Genomic DNA, 19,449 nt, shown 5'->3' with positions numbered 1-19,449 from the left:
TGGAGATGCTAACATCCAGGGAATGTCCCTTCAATGTTCACCCTTCTAGGGTGAAGCAGCACTTGTATTCTGTCTAGTTGGCACAGATAAACAAATAGCAGGATTACTGGGATACCTCATCATGTGTAGCCAATGTGTCTTCTGCGACTTGTGCATGTGACTCCAGGTTTGTATAGCCGACAGACTTTCTTCAGCCTACCTCAGCAGCCTATACAGCAACCACCCAAGGAGATTTTGAATTTTCCGGGAAAGTAAGGGTAGAGAATGAATACTTCTTTAAAACACTGTATGTGAAGGTCAAATAGTAGCTTTACTTGCTATTTAAATTATCAAACTTGTTTGTCATGGAATGTTTTAAGGGTTCAAAAAAAATAACGCAAATTTAATAGGATCTCATTACCTCAGGAGGTGTCACACGAAAATAAGAATCTGTATTCTGTCCAGCACCTGTCTGCACTACAAGTTGTTTGTTAACTGGGAATGATCCTACTCTCCCTTATACAAATCTATAACTGCAAATTCTGTATAGATGATTCATGGAATTGACGAAATGCACATGACTGATTCTCTATTCTGTTCTGTTTCTATCTTCTAAATGCTTTAGCACATGTTAACATTCATTAATTTCATACTTTTTACCAGCTGCCTACCTCCTCACACTGAAGGATACATTTTTCGATCGCGCTAAAGCCTGCCAAATCATTGCTTCTATCTTAGTGGGGAAAGATGAAAAGATTAAAGTTCGCCTGCCTCACCCGTCAATCCTGAAGGTACCTTTCTTTATTCATAAACAGGCTAAGGGATTTGACACTGGCATATCTTTGTTGGCTTCAACTTGTGATGTTTTTGTTTGTCTGTCACATGTATACTCTCATATATATTCTCTTTTGACCGTTGATCCAGCCTGTCACTTTGTGGACAGGAAAGCAAATATTCAGTCTTATCCTGCAACCAAGTCTGGACAATCCTGTCCGTGCCAACTTGAGGACCAAGGGAAAACAGTACTGTGGGAAAGGGGAGGATCTTTGCCACAATGATTCTTGTAAGTTCAGTATATGCCTTTGCTGGTTTTAATACCAGTGCTGCAACATGTCCTGCTTTTTTTTTTTTTTTATAAAGCAAGTAGCCTTTCTGTTTGCAATTTGTTTAAATACATCAGCCATTGTGTTTGAGATTTAGTCTGTTCAGTGGTACTGAATGCCTTTATTTTAAAAGGAAGTGTTCATTATTGTTGCCATTGTATAACATAGAAAGTATATTTTCACAGATGTAACCATTCAGAACAGCGAGCTGATGTGTGGCAGCATGGACAAGGGGACGTTGGGCTCTGGTTCGAAGAATAATATTTTCTATATTCTGCTGCGAGACTGGGGCCAACTTGAGGCTGCAAATGCTATGTCACGTCTAGCAAGACTGGCACCTGTTTACCTGTGTGAGTGGATGCTTTGTATTGTAATACAGTTTAACTGTTGCAGTAAAATAGCAGTTAAACAACCACCATTTGACACTAACATTGCTTTAGATGTTTAGCCACAATTGCGGGGAATACGTGTAAGCAAAATATGATACCTGTAGTAAAGGATATGTTTATATTAAATTGTACTAGTCCAGTATGCTGCCTGTTCTATCGTTGTAAAGAAAGCAGACCTAGCTCAGCATGATTGTTCTTATTCTGTTCTGTATAGCTTTGGACCAGTAGAACACCAAATATTCTGTAAGTGACAAAAAACAAAAATACTATTTACAGATTCCAGACTGAGTGATAAACAAGACCATTGCCAGTGGTGTCACATTAAGCATCGCTTACAGCAGTGATAGGTAACCTGATAGACTACATAGGCCAGATGAGCTTCAAAAGAGCATTACCGTACATTACTCTTAATCTCTATAATAAGTTAAAACCATACTTTTCATCAAAGAAATAGACTCCTCTCAGTAATAACATTACCGGAGGTAGTTTAAACAAGTGTAGCAAGCTATTGCAAAATCACATCTGAGGCATACACCATACAAAACAATAATCAAAAACTAGCAATTAATTCACATATTACAATTTTGATTTGACAGAGCAGAAAGATAAACTTTCATTCAATTTCATAATAAAACAGGAATGAGCTGAGTGCCGCAGGTGAAGACTAGGAGGGATGTATGCGGTTAACGAATTTGCAATTTGAGCTTTTTGTCCAGTAACAGACCCCTTTTTGTATATAGTTTAAGATGTGTAAGCGAGGTGGTATACATGGTAATATGTTTATATTTTATATTTTTAACATGCTATATGTATTTCTGGGCAAAACGTAAACTAGTTGTACCTTAGAATTAAAGTTTTTGTTAAACTTTACTAAACTCAGTAATGTTGCATTACTATGCATATTACTAACAGCCGTATTTTTAACCTTTTTCTGGTGCTAATTCCTATGAAAGTACATGAAGATTGCAAAGTGGTAAAATACATATTTTATTTTCTGTATATCACATGGAGTGAATTTTTTCCATTGAAAGTCCTAAGCAGCATTTATTAATCACTACAAGACTTGATATGTTTGCCTTATTTCTGCTTTTTCTTTCTCTTTTTTTCCGTCTGTTCTTGATGCAGCAAACCGAGGCTTCTCCATTGGCATTGGAGATGTCACTCCAGGGCAAGGTCTGCTGAAGGCTAAACAGGATCTTTTAGATGCTGGCTACAAGAAGTGTGACGAATACATTGAGGCTCTGAATACTGGCAAGTTACAGCAGCAGCCTGGGTGCAGTGCAGAAGAGACTTTGGAGGTAAGACTTATCCTTATTGAATTTACAGATTCAGATGTGCACTTTGTTGAAGGTTAAGCTGCCTACTCACATTACTATACAGTTATTCAGTTTAATTTTTCTACTGATTTTTTTGGGGGGTATAAAATTGAACCTGATAAACGATTCATCTTCAGAATATTTTAATCTACAATCTATTGAATGAAAGTTAATCTTTCTGCTCTGTCAAATCAAAATAGTAATATGTGAATTAATTGCTAGTTTTTTGAATATTGTTTGGTATGGTGTATGCCTCAGATGTGATTTTGTTCAGAAATTCAATTGTTTATTTAGAAAAAAAAAATAAGCATATGTGGCCAGCTTAAGATCACATTTAATACCAGTCATTTGAAACTTAAATATATTTTAATGTGTTCTCTTTTTTTTACTTTGTAAAAAAAAAAAAAAGTTTGTCAATTAAAAACTAAGATTTAAAATGCTTGTATGACTGATTCTCATAACCATTTATATGCCACCCTTTATGACAATGTGTAGCTCATCCCATATTTAAAGCTCTACTCCTGACCAATAGAAAAAAATGTTATTTTATTTTTTTCCCACCAATAACCTGCCCCAATATTAGTCTTGGGAGCCCTAACTTGCACAGCTGACAGTCCACATGGTCTTCCACTCTTATGAGCTGTAGACGGAAAGAGAGCAGGCTGCCCCTTTTAAGAAGTCTTTTTATTATTATTATTATTATTATTATTATTAATAATTATTTTTTTTTTCATTTATTTAATGGTATGATAAAATGAAATACTTGTCCTTTAAAAATCATTAAATCCATAATGTACTCGGAAGCAGTTTTAGGATATGCCTATAATGGAATCATTACATCTTAAGCTTCTGTCAGTATTGATGGTTATTACTCAGAAATAGCTCTTAAAAGAACTGTCGTTCACACATCAACTCTTCAAGGTAGTGAAGATTTTACACACATTTAGATTTTTGAGCCTGTTTTATACAGATTTTGCACAAAGTGCCTGTTCCTGGTCACAAAAGAGGGCAAGTTACTGTAAAACCTTGCAATAATATGGGTCTTTTATAGAACAGGCTTCCTGACAAACTTTTCCAAGCTGCTCAATTCTAATCTAATAACATTTTGTGTATTAGCTGATTTGTTGTGCCTATCGTGCTAATATATTTTTGTCAGGTTTTATTTTCCACTTTGTTTTCATAGCTGTTAGCTAGGCTTTTGTTAGACTTTTTTGTGCCAGTATGTCTGTAAAAGGTGCTGGTGAAACCTTCTGCTTAGTCATGTCCTTCACGGAAACTTTAGTCAAATCTTATGTTTAAAATCTTTGCCAATATATCACAGACCCTTAAGTTTCAGCCTTTGCATGAAGGTACTTTGAACCATGGTTCACAAGTTTTCCTTTGCCTGTCTCAGACCCTGAAACTTTCTCCTACCAGAAAGCAGTCCATTTGATGATTGGTGACCCCATCTCATCTTTTAGACGAAGCCTATTTCATTTGACCAATGGCAGATGATATTTCCCACTGACACAAGTCTTAATGATTGGTGACAGTTCTTGAAAAGTCTGGCTTTGTGGTTGGCCTCCTTAGGATACCTTCCTGCCCTTCAACATTCTAAAACAGAGTCTTACATGCTCTTCAGGGATGCATCAACCCCTTGAAAGGCGAATTGGTACGAATTCAGTCTGCTACCAAGGTAGTGGACATAAATCATCAGGTTGGCAGTAAAAGCATGTCCTTGCCATGGCAGGTGCGGAGAAGATGATGAACTGGGCAGAGGGGACAGACAGTCCTCCATCTAATCAAGATTCCAAGAATGGACAACTGGTAAACATTTTCTTAGTCAACAGACCATAAATCTAAGACCATGGTCCATAAATCTTGTGTTTGGACAATTAATGTCTTCCTGGGTACTTCCAGACATCTGTATCATGACATCCCAGCTAAATTACAGAGCACCTCTATATGGTGTCTGGTACTTATGTCCTCAAGCTAGTCTCTGCTACACCATGATGCCTCCATGGAACTTTCTCGATAGGTAATTACTTCTACTATTTGGTCTCCTGCCCAGAGCACTGTGGAAGATGGATCTGTTGTCCATGATTCAACTTTTTCACCAGAAATATTACTTTTAAGGCCCTAAGTTTGTAATGAAATTTTTTTCAGACCATGTGGGCCAATGTCTGTTAGATGATCTAGAACACTTGCATATAATGGTGTCTCTTCCATTAGTGGCTGTAAAAGTAATTCAAACTATACCATCTACAACTTTTACTACAAGAGGTCTTGAAAAGGATTTATCCACTTTTTTTTCTGTTACCACACCATTTGAACAATATTATTGCAGTCAAGACTTTTTTTTTCATTGGGTGGTTTGTTTGCTCTTTCATCATCCATTTTACCCTTGAGATCAAACATCTTTGCAGTCTGTGTGTTTCAAACCTGTATTGGACATTGCCCTTCTCTTTTAGGGAACCTCTTCTTTACCTCATATTGGAGCTTTTGGTTTATTTGTGACTCAATCCCTTTATTGTTGGGCCTTCCTGACACACTCCGAGGACAGTGTCTGGTGGGAAGCTTCACTGGGGTGCAGTACACCTGTCAAACTGTAACAGAGGTGACCTTCAGCAAGATCAGGGAGGACAGAATACTCCCAAAGAGCTGAATAGCCTGAGGCACATGGTGTTAGCTGAGCAGCTTTGCTAAACTGCTATCTGGCATTCCATGAATACACTTACCAAAGTCTATTGTGTACACATGTTGACCTGGACATGCTGAACATTATGTATATAAATTGCCTTAAACTGTGGACTCTCTACCCTAATTGGTTTTGGGATGTATCTAAGTTTTTGTCCCACAGTTTGTTCTTAACGGGCCACATGTAAAGGATTTAATCAGTAAGCAAAATTCTCGTGCAAAGAGTTGCCACCCCTAGAATGCCTTCTTTGATTTAATTGTTCTTTTAACCTGTCTTTCTTGTTCAGTGTTCCGGTTGTTGCTTCTACCATTGTTTTTAGACTAAAGGAGCAACATTTTTATATATATTTTTGGTATATGATAAATAATGTTCTTTGTTCATTAGCTCTTTGTCTTTGAATGTTTTGCATATCCCATGCTGTTTAACCTAGGCATTGATTTTGCGTGAGCTGTCAGTAATCAGAGACCATGCTGGTAGTGCCTGCCTCAGAGAGTTGGACAAGAGCAACAGCCCTCTCATCATGGCCCTGTGTGGCTCCAAAGGTATGTTCCATTTTCTAGGTTAGGTATGTCAATGATTGAAACTCCTTGTCAGCTTGGCTTTGATATTGCAGCATGCACAAATATAACATTTGATATTGCGGAGGAGCATTATTTTTGCTTTTTTTGTATTAACACTATTATCTAGCTTTTATTATGCCACACTGTACAATTGAGTACTTAAAAATTCCTTACAAACTGAAACACAAAGTAGGAGGGTCTGTGCTTATAATTCAGGAATGTGCTGTAGTGAATCTGTTGGGGTTTTTTTTTTTGTTTTATTTTTTGTTTTGCTGTTTAGCTTCTCAATGTGATTGTGAACAGTAACTTTTTGGTACTTGTTCTTTGAAAACTTATGTGAACAATTTATTCTTTGCAGGTTCATTTATTAATATCTCCCAGATGATTGCTTGTGTGGGCCAGCAGGCCATAAGTGGTTTTCGTGTCCCTGATGGCTTTGAGAACCGATCTCTCCCACATTTTGAGAAGCATTCAAAGGTGACTGACCCAAATTATGGTGGTGTTTCTGCTATTTAATTGTTGACCGGTGTGGGTTTGAGTGTTGTACTTTGAAAGAAATAGAACTGAAAACATCTGTATTAAGGTGGGTCTAAAAATGTATATAAAACATAATGGAGTACATTTTACATTTCTTAGGCAATGGCAGTTAATGTGCCTCTTCATAGAGAACATTATTTCTGTATGCTTTCCAATTGAAGTTGCGTTCAGCAAGCAACTGGATGCAGTTAAACATTGCCATAACACGGTTGGTTGTGTCTGTATGTACGCAATCATATAGGGCAGGAAAGGTTATCCATTGCTAATCAGTTTAGCATCTCCTAATATAGAGTGGTTATCCTCATTTTCAAAGAATGACAAAGCTTCAGCCAGCCTTTTTCCAATGAAATATCATAGATTGACTTCATCTATATGTTCACAGCTCCCAGCAGCCAAAGGGTTTGTGGCAAACAGCTTCTACTCAGGACTGACTCCTACAGAGTTTTTCTTCCACACCATGGCTGGACGAGAGGGTCTGGTTGATACAGCGGTCAAGACAGCAGAGACTGGTTATATGCAGGTTGGATTAGAGTATTTCCTCTTTTTTTTTCTTCTGTAGTATAGCTTTTAAGGAAACTCCACATGCAATTAAATTATGTGTTTTTGTTTTCTCTTTCATCCGGTCTGGGGGATACTGCTTACCATGGGTTGTGGAGGGAGCTTGGGGAGTTGGCACCTAACTAGTTAACTTTTAGTACTGCCGACAGACCCCTCCCCTCTACAATCCCCCTGCCTCTTCCTCTTCCTGTCAGTTTTTTTCAGGTGCCCATGGAGTTGGGCAGTGTTTTTAGTGTTTAGTGTAATTTTATTACTTTTATTTTATTTTTTTAATTTTTACTTAATTTTTTCCCAGTAGCAGGCTGGAGTGCGTTCTAATATAGAGGACACTCACAGCACAGCAGCGCAGACGCTCCCCTGTCAGATGAGAGCCAGCGGTTCTCACTGACAGGGACGGGAAAGGAGATGGAGGAAAGGGTGTCTAAAATTGAGAGTGACAAGCGGTCTCACGGACCGCTGTCACTCCTGAGCCTCCCCGATAACCGGAGCTGCCATTACAGGCATAGAGTGCCGGTTATCGGATATGTCAGTTGACGGCCATTTTGGATTTCAGGAAGGAGATCCTAGGAAGAAGGGAGCTATACCTGGATCCCCCCTCATGCATAGGAGGGGGCATCAGGTATTATCCGCTGTGGAGACCTCCTCTGGAGGTCTCCATTACTCTGCTACAGAAAATTATTTTTTATTTTTTAATCGCTGCAGAAGCTGCACTACTGAAGGGGGGGAGTAAACACATAGACCTCCCCCTCCTTCCTGAGAGAAAGATGGTCTGTCCCAGTCTTCTGGCGCCAAGGAGAAGCCCGGGAACAGAGAACAGATCTGAGGGAGCAGGCACCAGGATACTGCTGTTGGACTTCTCCCCTGTTTGGCCTATGGCTAAGTATCTGATTTATTTAAACACATATGCTGTATTGCTGTGTACAAGAGGGCTAGTAGGAGTTATATTATAGTTCTCCTACCTGCTTAAATATTATTTTGTGTTTAAAATATTACAAGTACAACTTTTTATCTAGATTAGTTGATTCTTGTAGTTACACTTTCCTCTATACATATTATATCTCTCTCTCTCTACTCAGCTAAAAATTTTCAATTTAAGTCTGTGTGTTTGGTGTGCCTTCCTTTATTCAGAAATGCCAGATAAGGGAAAGGGCCCTAAATCAATATTTTTTTACGTGTTCTAAATGTCATGTAAAATTAACTTGTGGGAAGAAGGACCAGTTGGCGTTCTGTTTGTGAAGCAGGGGTCCCCCCTGCGCAAACCCAACAGGTCTCAGCCCCTCCATCGGAGAAACCGGCCTGGGTGGCCTCCCTGACACAGTCGGTTTCCTCCTTAGCACAGATTGTTTCTCAATCCAATCAATTGTGGTCTAGTGGGGCAACTTCGGTGTCTAATAATCCAAATACACCATTGGGCCTCCCTGCTTCCTCTGGTTCCAGTGGAACGTCTATACCAGGACCTTCCTCATTACAGACGGACCAAGCCCCTGTTCCCACAGAGCCGCCATGGTCCGCAGCTTTTATAAAGGGCTTGGATAAACTGAACCAGTTACTCGAATCCCCAAATATTCCGCCTGCTAGAAGGAAGCGGCCTAGATCTGATAATACCCTTATTGTCCTTTCAGACTCTGAGGAGTTTTCAGAGGAAGAGGGGGATATTATTTCTGATCCTGACCAGGTTCTACCGTTGGGACAGGAAGAAAGCTCTAAAAGCCAATTTATTAACGATTTGGTTTTAACAGTAAGACAAGTGTTGGATCTCCCAGAACCGGAAGATCCGACTCCCAGAGACAGAAATCTTTTTAAGAAAGTCAAAAGAAGGGCTAGCCGTTTTCCCCCTTCTGTAGAACTTGGAGATATCGCAGAAGGAGCCTGGAAACAGCCGGAGAAAAGGTTCTCTGTTCCCAAAGGTTCTCTTCCCTGTATCCATTGCAGGAAGAGGATGCCCGATTGGCCAAGCACGCTTTACTCCCAGCCCCAGGTTCTGCATCCCTACAGGATGTCAATCACCGCAGAGTGGAATCCCAGCTAAAATCTATATTTGCGGCTGCGGGTTCTTCCTCTAGGCCCACATTTGCGTCAGCTTGGGTTGCTAGAGCCATGGAAGCATGGGCAGACCAGCTGGCAGAGGCATTACAGGACTCTGATTTACTTCCCCTGGCTTTGCATTTGAAGGAGGCATCGGGGTACCTGTATAAGGCGGCCCAGTATACAGCGGCTGTATCCTCTTCTATTCAGGCTGCATCTATCTCAGCAAGAAGAAGTTATGGCTGAAATCATGGGAAGGAGATGCGGAATAAAAAAAGTCCGTGGAAACCATTCCTTTTTCAGCGGCAGGTTTGTTCGGCCTGGAATTGGATTCCCTGATCTCTCAGGCAACCGGGGGCAAAAGCACTTCCTTGCCAGTATTCCCTAGCAGGAGCCGGAACCCTCGGGTCAGCTCTTTTTCGTCAGCCTTTTCGGGGGACCTCCTTTCCTAAAGGACAGTCCTTTAGAGGCAGACAGCCCAATTCTCGAGGCTCCTCTGCCAGGGGGAGATCATCATTTGCAGCTAGGCGCCAGGCCTCCATGTCGCAGGAGAAGCCTGCGTCATGACGACCACTCTGTTCTGCAGGGGGCGCCAGTGGGGGGACGTCAGTCTTTGTTTCAGGAACAGTGGGCAGCGTCCTCCCAAGATTCTTGGATTCGGGTCCTTCGCTCCATGGTCGTCATGGATCATAGCCACGACAGACGCCAGCCTGAAAGGTTGGGGTCGGTGATCCTACATCTCCGGCTCCACGGCTTTTGGTCGGTTCAGGAGTCGACCCTTCAATAAACGTGCTGGAATTGAAGGCTATTCTTTTAGCCCTTTGGGGGGCCCAGTCCCTCCTCCAGGACCACCCCGTCAGTCCGACAATGCCATGGCTGTGGCATATGTCAACAGACAGGGAGAAACCAGGAGTGTAGCTGCAATGAAAATTGCAACTCAAATCTTGATTTGGGCAGAACTATATGTTCCAGCAATATCGGCAGTATTCATTCCAGGAATAAGAAATTGGGAGGCCGACTACTTAAGTGGAAATCAGATGATGCCAGGAGAGTGGTCACTCCATCCAGAAGTGTTCCAGTCTCTGGCTCAGAGTTGGGGTCTTCCGGATATAGATCTCATGGCCTCCAGACACATCAGAAAGGTTCACACATTTTGCGCAAGGGCAAGGGACCCCTTAGCGGTGGCAGTGGACGTCAGGTTGGGATACCTGTTCCCTCCTATTCCCATGCTTCCTCGTGTACTCAGACGAGTAAAACAAGGAGATCTGCCAGTAATTCTGATAGCTCCCTCATGGCCGCGCAGAGTCTGGTACGCGGACATACTCTTTATGGCAGAAGGACCGGGGGTTCGTCTTCCATCTCGAGTCGACCTCCTTCTGCAGGGTCCCTTCCGTTACCAGAATTACCTCAGATCAGTTAACCGCATGGCTATTGAAGCCAGCTTCTGGAGGGCTAGAGGTTGTTTCCTCCAGTGTGGTGAACACTATGATGTGAGCCAGAAAGCCAGTCTCAGCTCGCATATATCACCGGATTTGGAAAACCTATATCAGATGGTGTGAAAATAGGACATGTCACACGTCCTCTTTTCGTCTCCCTCATATATTGGCTTTTCTTCAGATGGCCTGGAAGCAGGGCTTCGTTTAGGTTCCCTAAAAGTTCAGGTATCGGCACTTTCAGTCTTTTTTTCACCTGAAATTAGCGGATTTGCCATATATTAGGACTTTCCTCCAGGGAGTCTTGCATATTCAGCCTCCCTATGTTCCGCCTACAGCACCGTGGGATCTCAATCTGGTGCTGGATATGCTTAAAGGGCCTCCCTTTGAGCCTTTACTTGTGGCAGATTTGAAATGGTTGACCTGGAAGGTCCTCTTTTTTTTGGCTATTGCATCTGCACGTAGGCTTTCAGAATTAGGAGCTCTGTCTTGTCGGGAACCGTATCTGGTTTTCCACGAGGACAGAGCGATGTTAAGAACCCTCCCTTCTTTCGTTCCTAAAGTAGTTTTGGTTTTCCATCTGAACCAAGAAATTGTAGTTCCGGTCTTCTCATCTACTTCCCATTCGGATCAACAGTCTATGGAAAAGTTAGATGTGGTTAGGGCTCTCCGCATTTATGTCAAAAGAACTTCTCAGATTAGACGTACTGATTCTCTGTTTGTTCTTTATGATGCTAATAAGAGAGGCTGGCCAGCCTCAAAACAGTCCATTGCAAGATGGATTACGGCTACCATTAGGCAAGCTTACATAAGGCTAACCATCCGGTGCCAGAGAGACCTGGTCCTCTGTCTACACCTTTACAAAATTTTACCAGTTTAATGTATTTGCATCCGCGGATGCAAATTTCGCTCGTAATGCTTTGCAAGCGGGATTTTCAAAGTAGTCCCACCCTTAGGGGGCTGCTTTAGAACGTCCCCATGGTAAGCAGTGTCCCCCAGACCGGATGAAAGAGAAAAGAGGATTTATGTACTTACGTTAAATCCGTTTCTCTGATTCCGTCTGGGGGACACTGCGTTCCCTCCCTTCTGCTTTTCTTCTGTGTGCTCTTGTTTGACTGCCCTTTTTTCTCCTTGGGCTTTTTAATTAACTGACAGGAAGAGGAAGAGGCAGGGGGATTGTAGAGGGGAGGGGTCTGTCGGCAGTACTAAAAGTTAACTAGTTAGGTGCCAACTCCCCAAGCTCCCTCCACAACCCATGGTAAGCAGTGTCCCCCAGACGGAATCAGAGAAACGGATTTAACGTAAGTACATAAATCCTCTTTTTTTTATATACCCCCACCCCTTTCTGATAGCAATATATTAAATGTGTTTCTAACCTATCTACATGTCAGGTGGTAATATAATAAAGGAATGTAAAATAATCATGGCTTTGGCACCCTGTTATTGCTACAGTAGCACTTGGCAGTTAGCCAAGACTTAATTTCTTACATTGTTGCTAAAAAGAATACATTCAAATTACAGATATCATTAAAGGAATTAAATGTTTGTAAGTGAGCGTAAAATGTAATAATCATACCTACAAATGAGAATCTCCTTTTAAAAGAAACATGATTGATTTGCTCTCTAGCGCCGCCTTGTGAAATCTCTTGAGGATCTCTGCTCCCAGTATGACCTGACTGTCAGGAGCTCCACTGGTGATATTATCCAGTTCATTTATGGAGGAGATGGGTTGGACCCTGCAGCTATGGAAGGAAAAGATGAACCTCTTGAGTTTAAGAGAGTCTTAGACAATGTCAAGGTAAGATGAGATACTTATGTGTCCAAGATTGCAGTCACTTGCATTTATGCATTTACTTTATTTTTGCAGTCAGTGAAACACACCATTCACATACGCACAGAAGCTACAAAGCAGTCGTGCGGGAAAATCTCTTACATGTTACAATATTACTCACCCTCAAACTGCTTCCATATCTCAGCATGCATCGGGAGAATATTTAATTGTGAGACAGCAACTCTGACACAGGCCTTCTCATAAAGCCACTTTCATAACCATCCTTTTTTTTACCCCCTAGGCTGTGTATCCCTGCTCAGATGAACCAGCCTTAAGTAAGAATGAGCTTGTTCTGACTACAGAGTCAATAATGAAGAAGGCCGAATTTCTCTCCTGTCAGGATTCTTATTTGCAGGTAATAAAGCCAAATGTTCTTAGGTAAAGATCTAGAGCGGAGGTGCCCAAGTTTAGTCCTCAAGGACTCCGGGTTTCTTTAATCATGTACATGTGAGTTAATATATGTGGCTGGGTCAGTAACTGGCACATTTATATTAATTGAAAATATAGAGGACTGTGGAAAATCCTAAAAGTGATAGCGATTAAGCTGTGAACTAGCAAAAGGTGCATTGTCATTACTGAGCTTTCATTCATTGTTTAGAAGGATTAACAATCCCAATAAACCGTCTTCTGCATATTAAACACATTGCTCTAACGTGACTAAAAGCAAATATTCCGTTAAATGTTGACTTTGGTGGTCATATGATTAGGAATATTTTAATTGGTATAAACGCCACCTATTTTTTTTTTTTTCTTATTTATTTCTTCACCTTTCATTTTTCAAGTCCCTCACAGATACAGGTTACAGACACTATTACGAGGTAACTGAAGCATGGAATGAAACCTGCACTATTGTGTTCACATGCTGTGTTCATTTGTGCGTGCTTAGATTAACACATGAAATTTCGCACGAGCAGTGTGACTGTATTTTCTTTTTCCTAATGAACGTCTGCATGCAGTAAATTATGTTAATACAGAGCTAAGTAGCAACCTCTGTATATGCTCAACTAAAGGAGATTAGAAGTATTTGTTTTCCCTTAATCTGCAATACAAATCTAATCTATTCTGTATATTCTGATGATTATTTGGCAGAGATTACTGTCTGGGGCAATTGAAAGATCATCTATAAATACTAGTAGAACAGACTGTGGGTTATGATGCACCCCTAAGGTACTGGTAAAAAGAACAGATTCCTGCTCACTATAGCACCGATACTCGCCCGTGGTGAGGGCTTTTGTCTTTACTTGCTCTGAAGGTGTCACTAAATAGTTACAAAAAATGATCAGTTATTCCCTGGAGTCAACAGCTCCACCCACAGTCAGAGTTCCTCTCTCCCACTCAGTCCCTCTCCTCATCTGCGGTTGAAGTAAACCCTTGGTCAGTCACATCTGCAGATCCCTGCAACGTTTCCAGTCCTCACTTGCTGGTCACCACATTGACCTTTGCAGGGAAGGATACATGATGTCCACACTCTCCCTCATAACATCCATCAATCCGAGAGACTTTATGGGGTCTGGTTCATTGGAGATGGTTGGATTTACCACTGGACACACTTGGGAATTCATGGAGAATCTTAAGGTAGCGGGCGCTGGGCACAATTTTTCTAATAATACAAGTCAGATGAAAGACAGACTAACATTACAGTGAACAATAAGGTTCCAACAAAATCCGTTTGTAAGGAATGTTACACAAAATAATATATAAACAATATTGATACATCTAACAAAGAGGTAAAAGAAAACTGAACTGGAAGACTAGGAGAGCCGCGAGCTGAAATCCAGCGAGATATTACCGTATTAACGGATACAATTAGGATACAATAACTGATATCTTCTCTCCATAAACACAAACAAGATGGCTTGCAGGTATCTGCTCTGTGTTATTTAAGTGCCAGATTGTATGGTTTCCAGTTGGTTTTGTCTTGTTTTCATGGATCCTATTCTTTGTTCTGAAACTCCTGCAGGGTGATTTTTGTTGTATGTTTTCTCACTTGGAAGGCTATCTTCTTTTTTTCTAGCTTTTTTTTTTTGTCAAGAGCAGTGTTTTCCAAACCCAGTCCTCGGGGACCCCTAATAGAGCATGTTTTCCATATCTCTTTGCTGCAGCACAGGTGTACTCATTGCTGAGTGACGCATTTTTAAAAATTCACAGGTGTTACTAATTATTTCATTTGTAACCTGGAAAACCTGCACATTTAGAGTTCCCAGAGGACAAGGTTTGGGAAGCACTGGTCTAGAATGGACATTAAGCTTGCAGCTCTTTTCTATAGATTTTCTTACCTCGTTTTCTACAACAACAAGGTGGTCCTTTGTACTGTTCCCTTGTTCAGACCATAAATTATCTCTGAGTTTCACATTAATCAGGAGATGGTCGTGCTAACCCATTTATGTTTGGCCTCACAACTAAGATAATGCTACGCTTTCGTCCTTTGACGTGATATGTTGTATGCAGATCTGTTCAGAACTCAATAGATCAGTCGCTCAGGTGCCCTGTTTGTCCTTTACATTGAAAGAGATGTGGTGCTTCCTCTTTGGTCTTCTGCTGGTTATGGACAGTAATCAGGCTTGTTCGGTGGGTGGTTTCCTTTTCTGTGTGGTCTGAGCATGGCTTGGAGACATCAGACACCATGCCACCCTACTGCTGAATAAGAAAAAAACTGATCAGCAATTAGACAAGCAAATGCAGTTTCTTGGATGTGGTTGATACGTGTCTTCCCATAGCTTCAGAGTAAGAAATTTAATAGTAAGTTCAAAAATTCCCTTTTTCCATTGCCCTGCATCCCATTGTAAAAACATAAAATATATGGTCTTGCCCCTATTGCTTTGTGGAAAAGAATTTAAAGATAAATAGAAAAATATCCTTATTATAAGGCTGGGACTTTTCAAAGAATTACATACCAACATGTAGAATAATAGGAAACACAAATAATGGTTGTTTGTTTCTTGGGGGGCTGAACACAGGACAAAGTAGAGATGATCAGTTTATGACAACAATGTACTGTGTTTGTGCACCTGTGTCCTGATGATTTTTTTCTATGCACACACAGATTGCAGTTTTGCAGACACTTATGGATTTTAGCTGGACTGACAGGAACACTCCTTCAAATTTAGCTAACTCGGTGCTGGCACAATGGAAAAGCATGAAGAATGTATTGGATGTGCCCCCCCATCCCCATTTTCATTCTTGCCTGATATGTAAAGAAAAAATATAGTTCATTTGGAACACTGCTTTGCGGTCCCATTATTTTTGAAAAGCAGAGCTATCCAGACACTCAAACAAGCAGGATTTTCATGAGAATTTTTTTTTTTAACTGAAAACTGTTTACGCTTCTAAAGCCACATTGCTCTTTTGCACATGGAGAAGCAACGCAAATAAATTGTAACACATCTTTTTTATTTTCCAATTCCCAAACCTAATCTGATAATAAGCTGAAGGTCAAGCAAATAAATGTTTTAAATGAGTATGATACTCAAAGGACCACTTAGCTAGACTTGACACCTTTGATATAGGATGCAAATACATTAAGATGCAAGGGACCTGCAAAATAATATGAAACGTTTTGTACTGCAGCAGCTAGTTGTAATCTGCTAAAATAATATTCTCAATGACGCAACTGTTCAATTGGTTTATCATAACGCAAAGTTTAATAATAATTTATGAAAAAGGAAAAAAAACCTTGCGGCCTGCTTAAGAGTAAGTAGTGAACACTCATCTTAGCCCTGTGAAAGTGATAGTTATATACTTTTGACTATACAGCCCTCATTGATTTTGACAGCAGTTTGACTTTTGTTTGTGATGTATGTAGGAAGGTATCAGAATTGTATATGCAGACAAATTTCTATGCTAGGAAAGATGAGAAAGAAAGTATACAGACACTCTAGGAACATAAAGGGCATATGGCATATACATAATGAGAATTTAGTCCTAGTACACCTTAGAAAATGAAAAACGTTCATTTGGTTGCTGTATGTTATAGTACCTTGTTCTTGTGCACCAGTTTTTATTTCCCTGAATATGTTGTGTCCTTTGTATTCAATACATAGTTTTATTTTACTACCTTTAATTGAATGACGATGTCTGTCTGTATGTATATAATTTAACACTCTAAGGGTATTCAATTGTCAGCGTTAACGCTGAAAAACGAGCGCTCAAAAAATATTACCGTTTATACGGTAATATTGCGTGCGAAAACCGTTAATACGGTAGTTTACTCGCGGAATTTCAGGGAGCTGCGAGCTGAAATTTCGCGAGTAATTACCGTATTAACGGTAAGATTTTTTGAGCGCTCGTTTGTTAGCGTTAACGCTGACAATTGAATACCCCCCTAAAAGATGTTGCATCCAAGCTCCATCCTTTTGAAGCATAAACATATTTCAGCATATACCAATGTACTGTTACAGCAATAATGGGCAAGAAGCAGCCCTAAGGCCATATAGAGGCCTGAGCCTTCACCTATGACCCCAAAGTCCTTCCTGCTTTATTGCCATACTTATTTGCAATAGCATTTAACACTTGTTTAAAATGCCTGCTGATATGCTATTACAGTAGGGTGCAGGGGCGGATCTAGACTTTTCTTTTAAGAGAGGCGGTTTATATATTAATCACGACCCCTCTCCCTCTCCAGTCCCGTCTCCTGTATGCCCTGTGCCCTGCAGCACTATGTGTATCACAAGTAAATGTATTTTAGGATACAAATCAGTCAGGTTTGTTCTTTGCTTTATTTTACGTAAAACACCATATAGCTATAAAATCACATCAATAAGAGCAGCAAATAACAGATATGTATGCCCCATAATCACACTGCTGTCCCTTTCATCCCACCTTCATCACACTGCACCACCTTCATCACACTGCTGTTTCCTTATTATTGATGCCTATTTGGCTATTAAATATTGCAATTAAGACAAGTCAAATCCAAGAGCTGTCGGTCTGCTCTCTGGTGATAAGCAGCCAAGATCTGACAGGTCACACCAAAGCTACATGGGTCCCATCTAATGCACTGAAAATAAGATTTCAATGCGTTATTAATGCATCAAATTTTGATTTCAAAAGGGTCAAATGCAAGTTAAATTCTATGAGCTGGATTGCAAAAGCACAGTGGATACATGTGAATGAGTCTTAGATGTGCAGTGCATTTTCATACTGTGCATTTAATTTTATTTTTGTATTGTAGATTTTTACTACTATATTGTTTATTTAAAAACTAATAAAAGGACAATAAAAGGACAAATGCCTATGATGAATTTAATCAAAATGAATACCAATATTTTTCAATGGGAAATTCTCCTTAAAGGAAGAAATCCAATTACCTATATACAAAATGTCCAACCTGTCCAAAGTTATTGTCACATGTGCCAGCAACACAAGCTAATTGTGTGTAATAAACAAAAGTATGCCACTGTACTGTCTGCATGCTGTTTCTAGTATCACAACATCCCTGTTAGTTTTGCCTAAGAGAAAGAAATACAAACGTAGTAGGTGTGATTTACAGATAATATCCCTCAATAAGTTTAAATTTAGACTATTCAGTCTTCATATAATTCTGAAGGATTCACTCTGGACACAAGAAAATTTAGAAAACCAGAGAAAGAGAATGTGCATATTTAGGGGCAATCCAGGATAACCCATTCATAAAAACAAATTTCTCTTTCATCCAGTCTGGGGGACACTGCTTACCATGGGTTGTGGAGGGGAACTTGGGAGTTGGCACCTAACTAGTTAACTTTTAGTACTGCCGACAGGCCCCTCCCCTCTACAATCCCCCTGCCCCCTCTTGTTCAGTTTTATTTAGGTGCCCAGGAGTTGGGCAGTGTTTTTTAGTACTTAGTGTAAATTTTAAAAACTTTTATTTCTTTTATTTGATTCTCATTTTTATTACAGGTGGCAGCGCTGGAGTGTGTTCTACTATAGAGAACACACTCACAGCTGTGCAGCGCAGGCATTCCCCTGTCAGATGAGAGCCAGCGGTCTCACGGACCGCTGTCACTCCTCCAGCCTCCCCGATAACCGGCGCTGCCATTACAGGCATAGAGCGCCAATCGGATACTTAATATGCCTGCGGCCATCTTGGATTGGGTCAGTCGGCGCTACGGAGAGAGGAGGAAGGGGGCTATACCAAGATTCCCCCCTCAAACATAGGAGGGAGCATCAAGGTATCTTTCGCTGCGGAGACCTCACTCTTAGAGGTCTCCGCCACCATTACAAGAACAATTTTTTTTATAAATCATGTTCCGCTGCAGAGACAGCATTACTAAAGCATAGAGGTCCCCCCTCCTTCCAGAGAGAAATGGTCTATCCCAGCCTTCTGGCGCCAAGAGAAGCCTGGGAAGAGTGAACAGAGCTGAGGGAGCAGGCACAGGACACTGCTGTTGGACTTCTCCCCTTTGTGGCCTATGGGCTAAGTATCTGATTTATTTAAACACATAATCCGTTTTGCTGTACACAAACTGGGCTAGTAAGGGTTTACATTATAGTCTCCCTACTTGCCTATATATTATATTGTTTTTAAAAATTTACAAGTACAACTTTTATGACAAGATTAGTTGGTTACTTGTTGTTTCATTCTGTTATCTCCATACATTACTCTCTCTCTCTATCTCTCTACTCAGATAAATTTAACAATTAAGTCTGTGTGTTTGGTGTGCCTTCCTTTATAAAGATAACAGATAAGGGAAAGGGCCCTATAGCAAAATATTTCACATGTTCAAAATGTCATTTAAAATTACCTTGTGGGCAGAAGGACCCTTTGGCGCTCTGCTCTGTATGCGAAGCAGGGGTCCCCCCTGCGCAAACCCAGCAGATTTCAGTCCCACTGACGGAGGAGCCGGCCTGGGTGGCCTCCCTGACACAGTCGGTTTCCTCCCTAGCACAGATGGTTTTTCAATCTAATCAGTTGCTATCTACTGTGGCAACTTCCGTGGCTAATAATACTAGCGCACATTTAGGCCTCCCGGCTTCCTCAGGGTCTATTGGAACGTCTATACCAGGACCTTCCTCATTACAGTCTGGCCCAGCCCCTATCTCCACAGAACCGGCTTGGTCTAC

General features: G+C 40.8%; 1 protein-coding gene across 1 annotated transcript in view; it reads left to right on the top strand.

Annotated features, from left to right (window-relative positions):
* POLR3A (RNA polymerase III subunit A) overlaps window positions 1-19,449 on the top strand; it is a 614,347-nt gene that overhangs the window by 46,780 nt on the left and 548,118 nt on the right. Inside the window, exons 13-21 of the mRNA XM_075217088.1 lie at window positions 643-770; window positions 904-1,042; window positions 1,268-1,432; window positions 2,597-2,769; window positions 5,895-6,006; window positions 6,383-6,501; window positions 6,944-7,081; window positions 12,205-12,375; window positions 12,650-12,763. Of these exons, the coding sequence (XP_075073189.1) occupies window positions 643-770; window positions 904-1,042; window positions 1,268-1,432; window positions 2,597-2,769; window positions 5,895-6,006; window positions 6,383-6,501; window positions 6,944-7,081; window positions 12,205-12,375; window positions 12,650-12,763 (1,259 nt within the window). The remainder of the gene's footprint in view (window positions 1-642; window positions 771-903; window positions 1,043-1,267; window positions 1,433-2,596; window positions 2,770-5,894; window positions 6,007-6,382; window positions 6,502-6,943; window positions 7,082-12,204; window positions 12,376-12,649; window positions 12,764-19,449) is intronic.

This window comes from Mixophyes fleayi, chromosome 6 (genome assembly GCF_038048845.1).
Source record: "Mixophyes fleayi isolate aMixFle1 chromosome 6, aMixFle1.hap1, whole genome shotgun sequence".
Classification (NCBI taxonomy): domain Eukaryota; kingdom Metazoa; phylum Chordata; class Amphibia; order Anura; family Limnodynastidae; genus Mixophyes; species Mixophyes fleayi.
The sequence above is the reverse complement of the archived record's forward strand: the minus strand, read 5'-3'. Positions and strand labels throughout refer to the sequence as shown.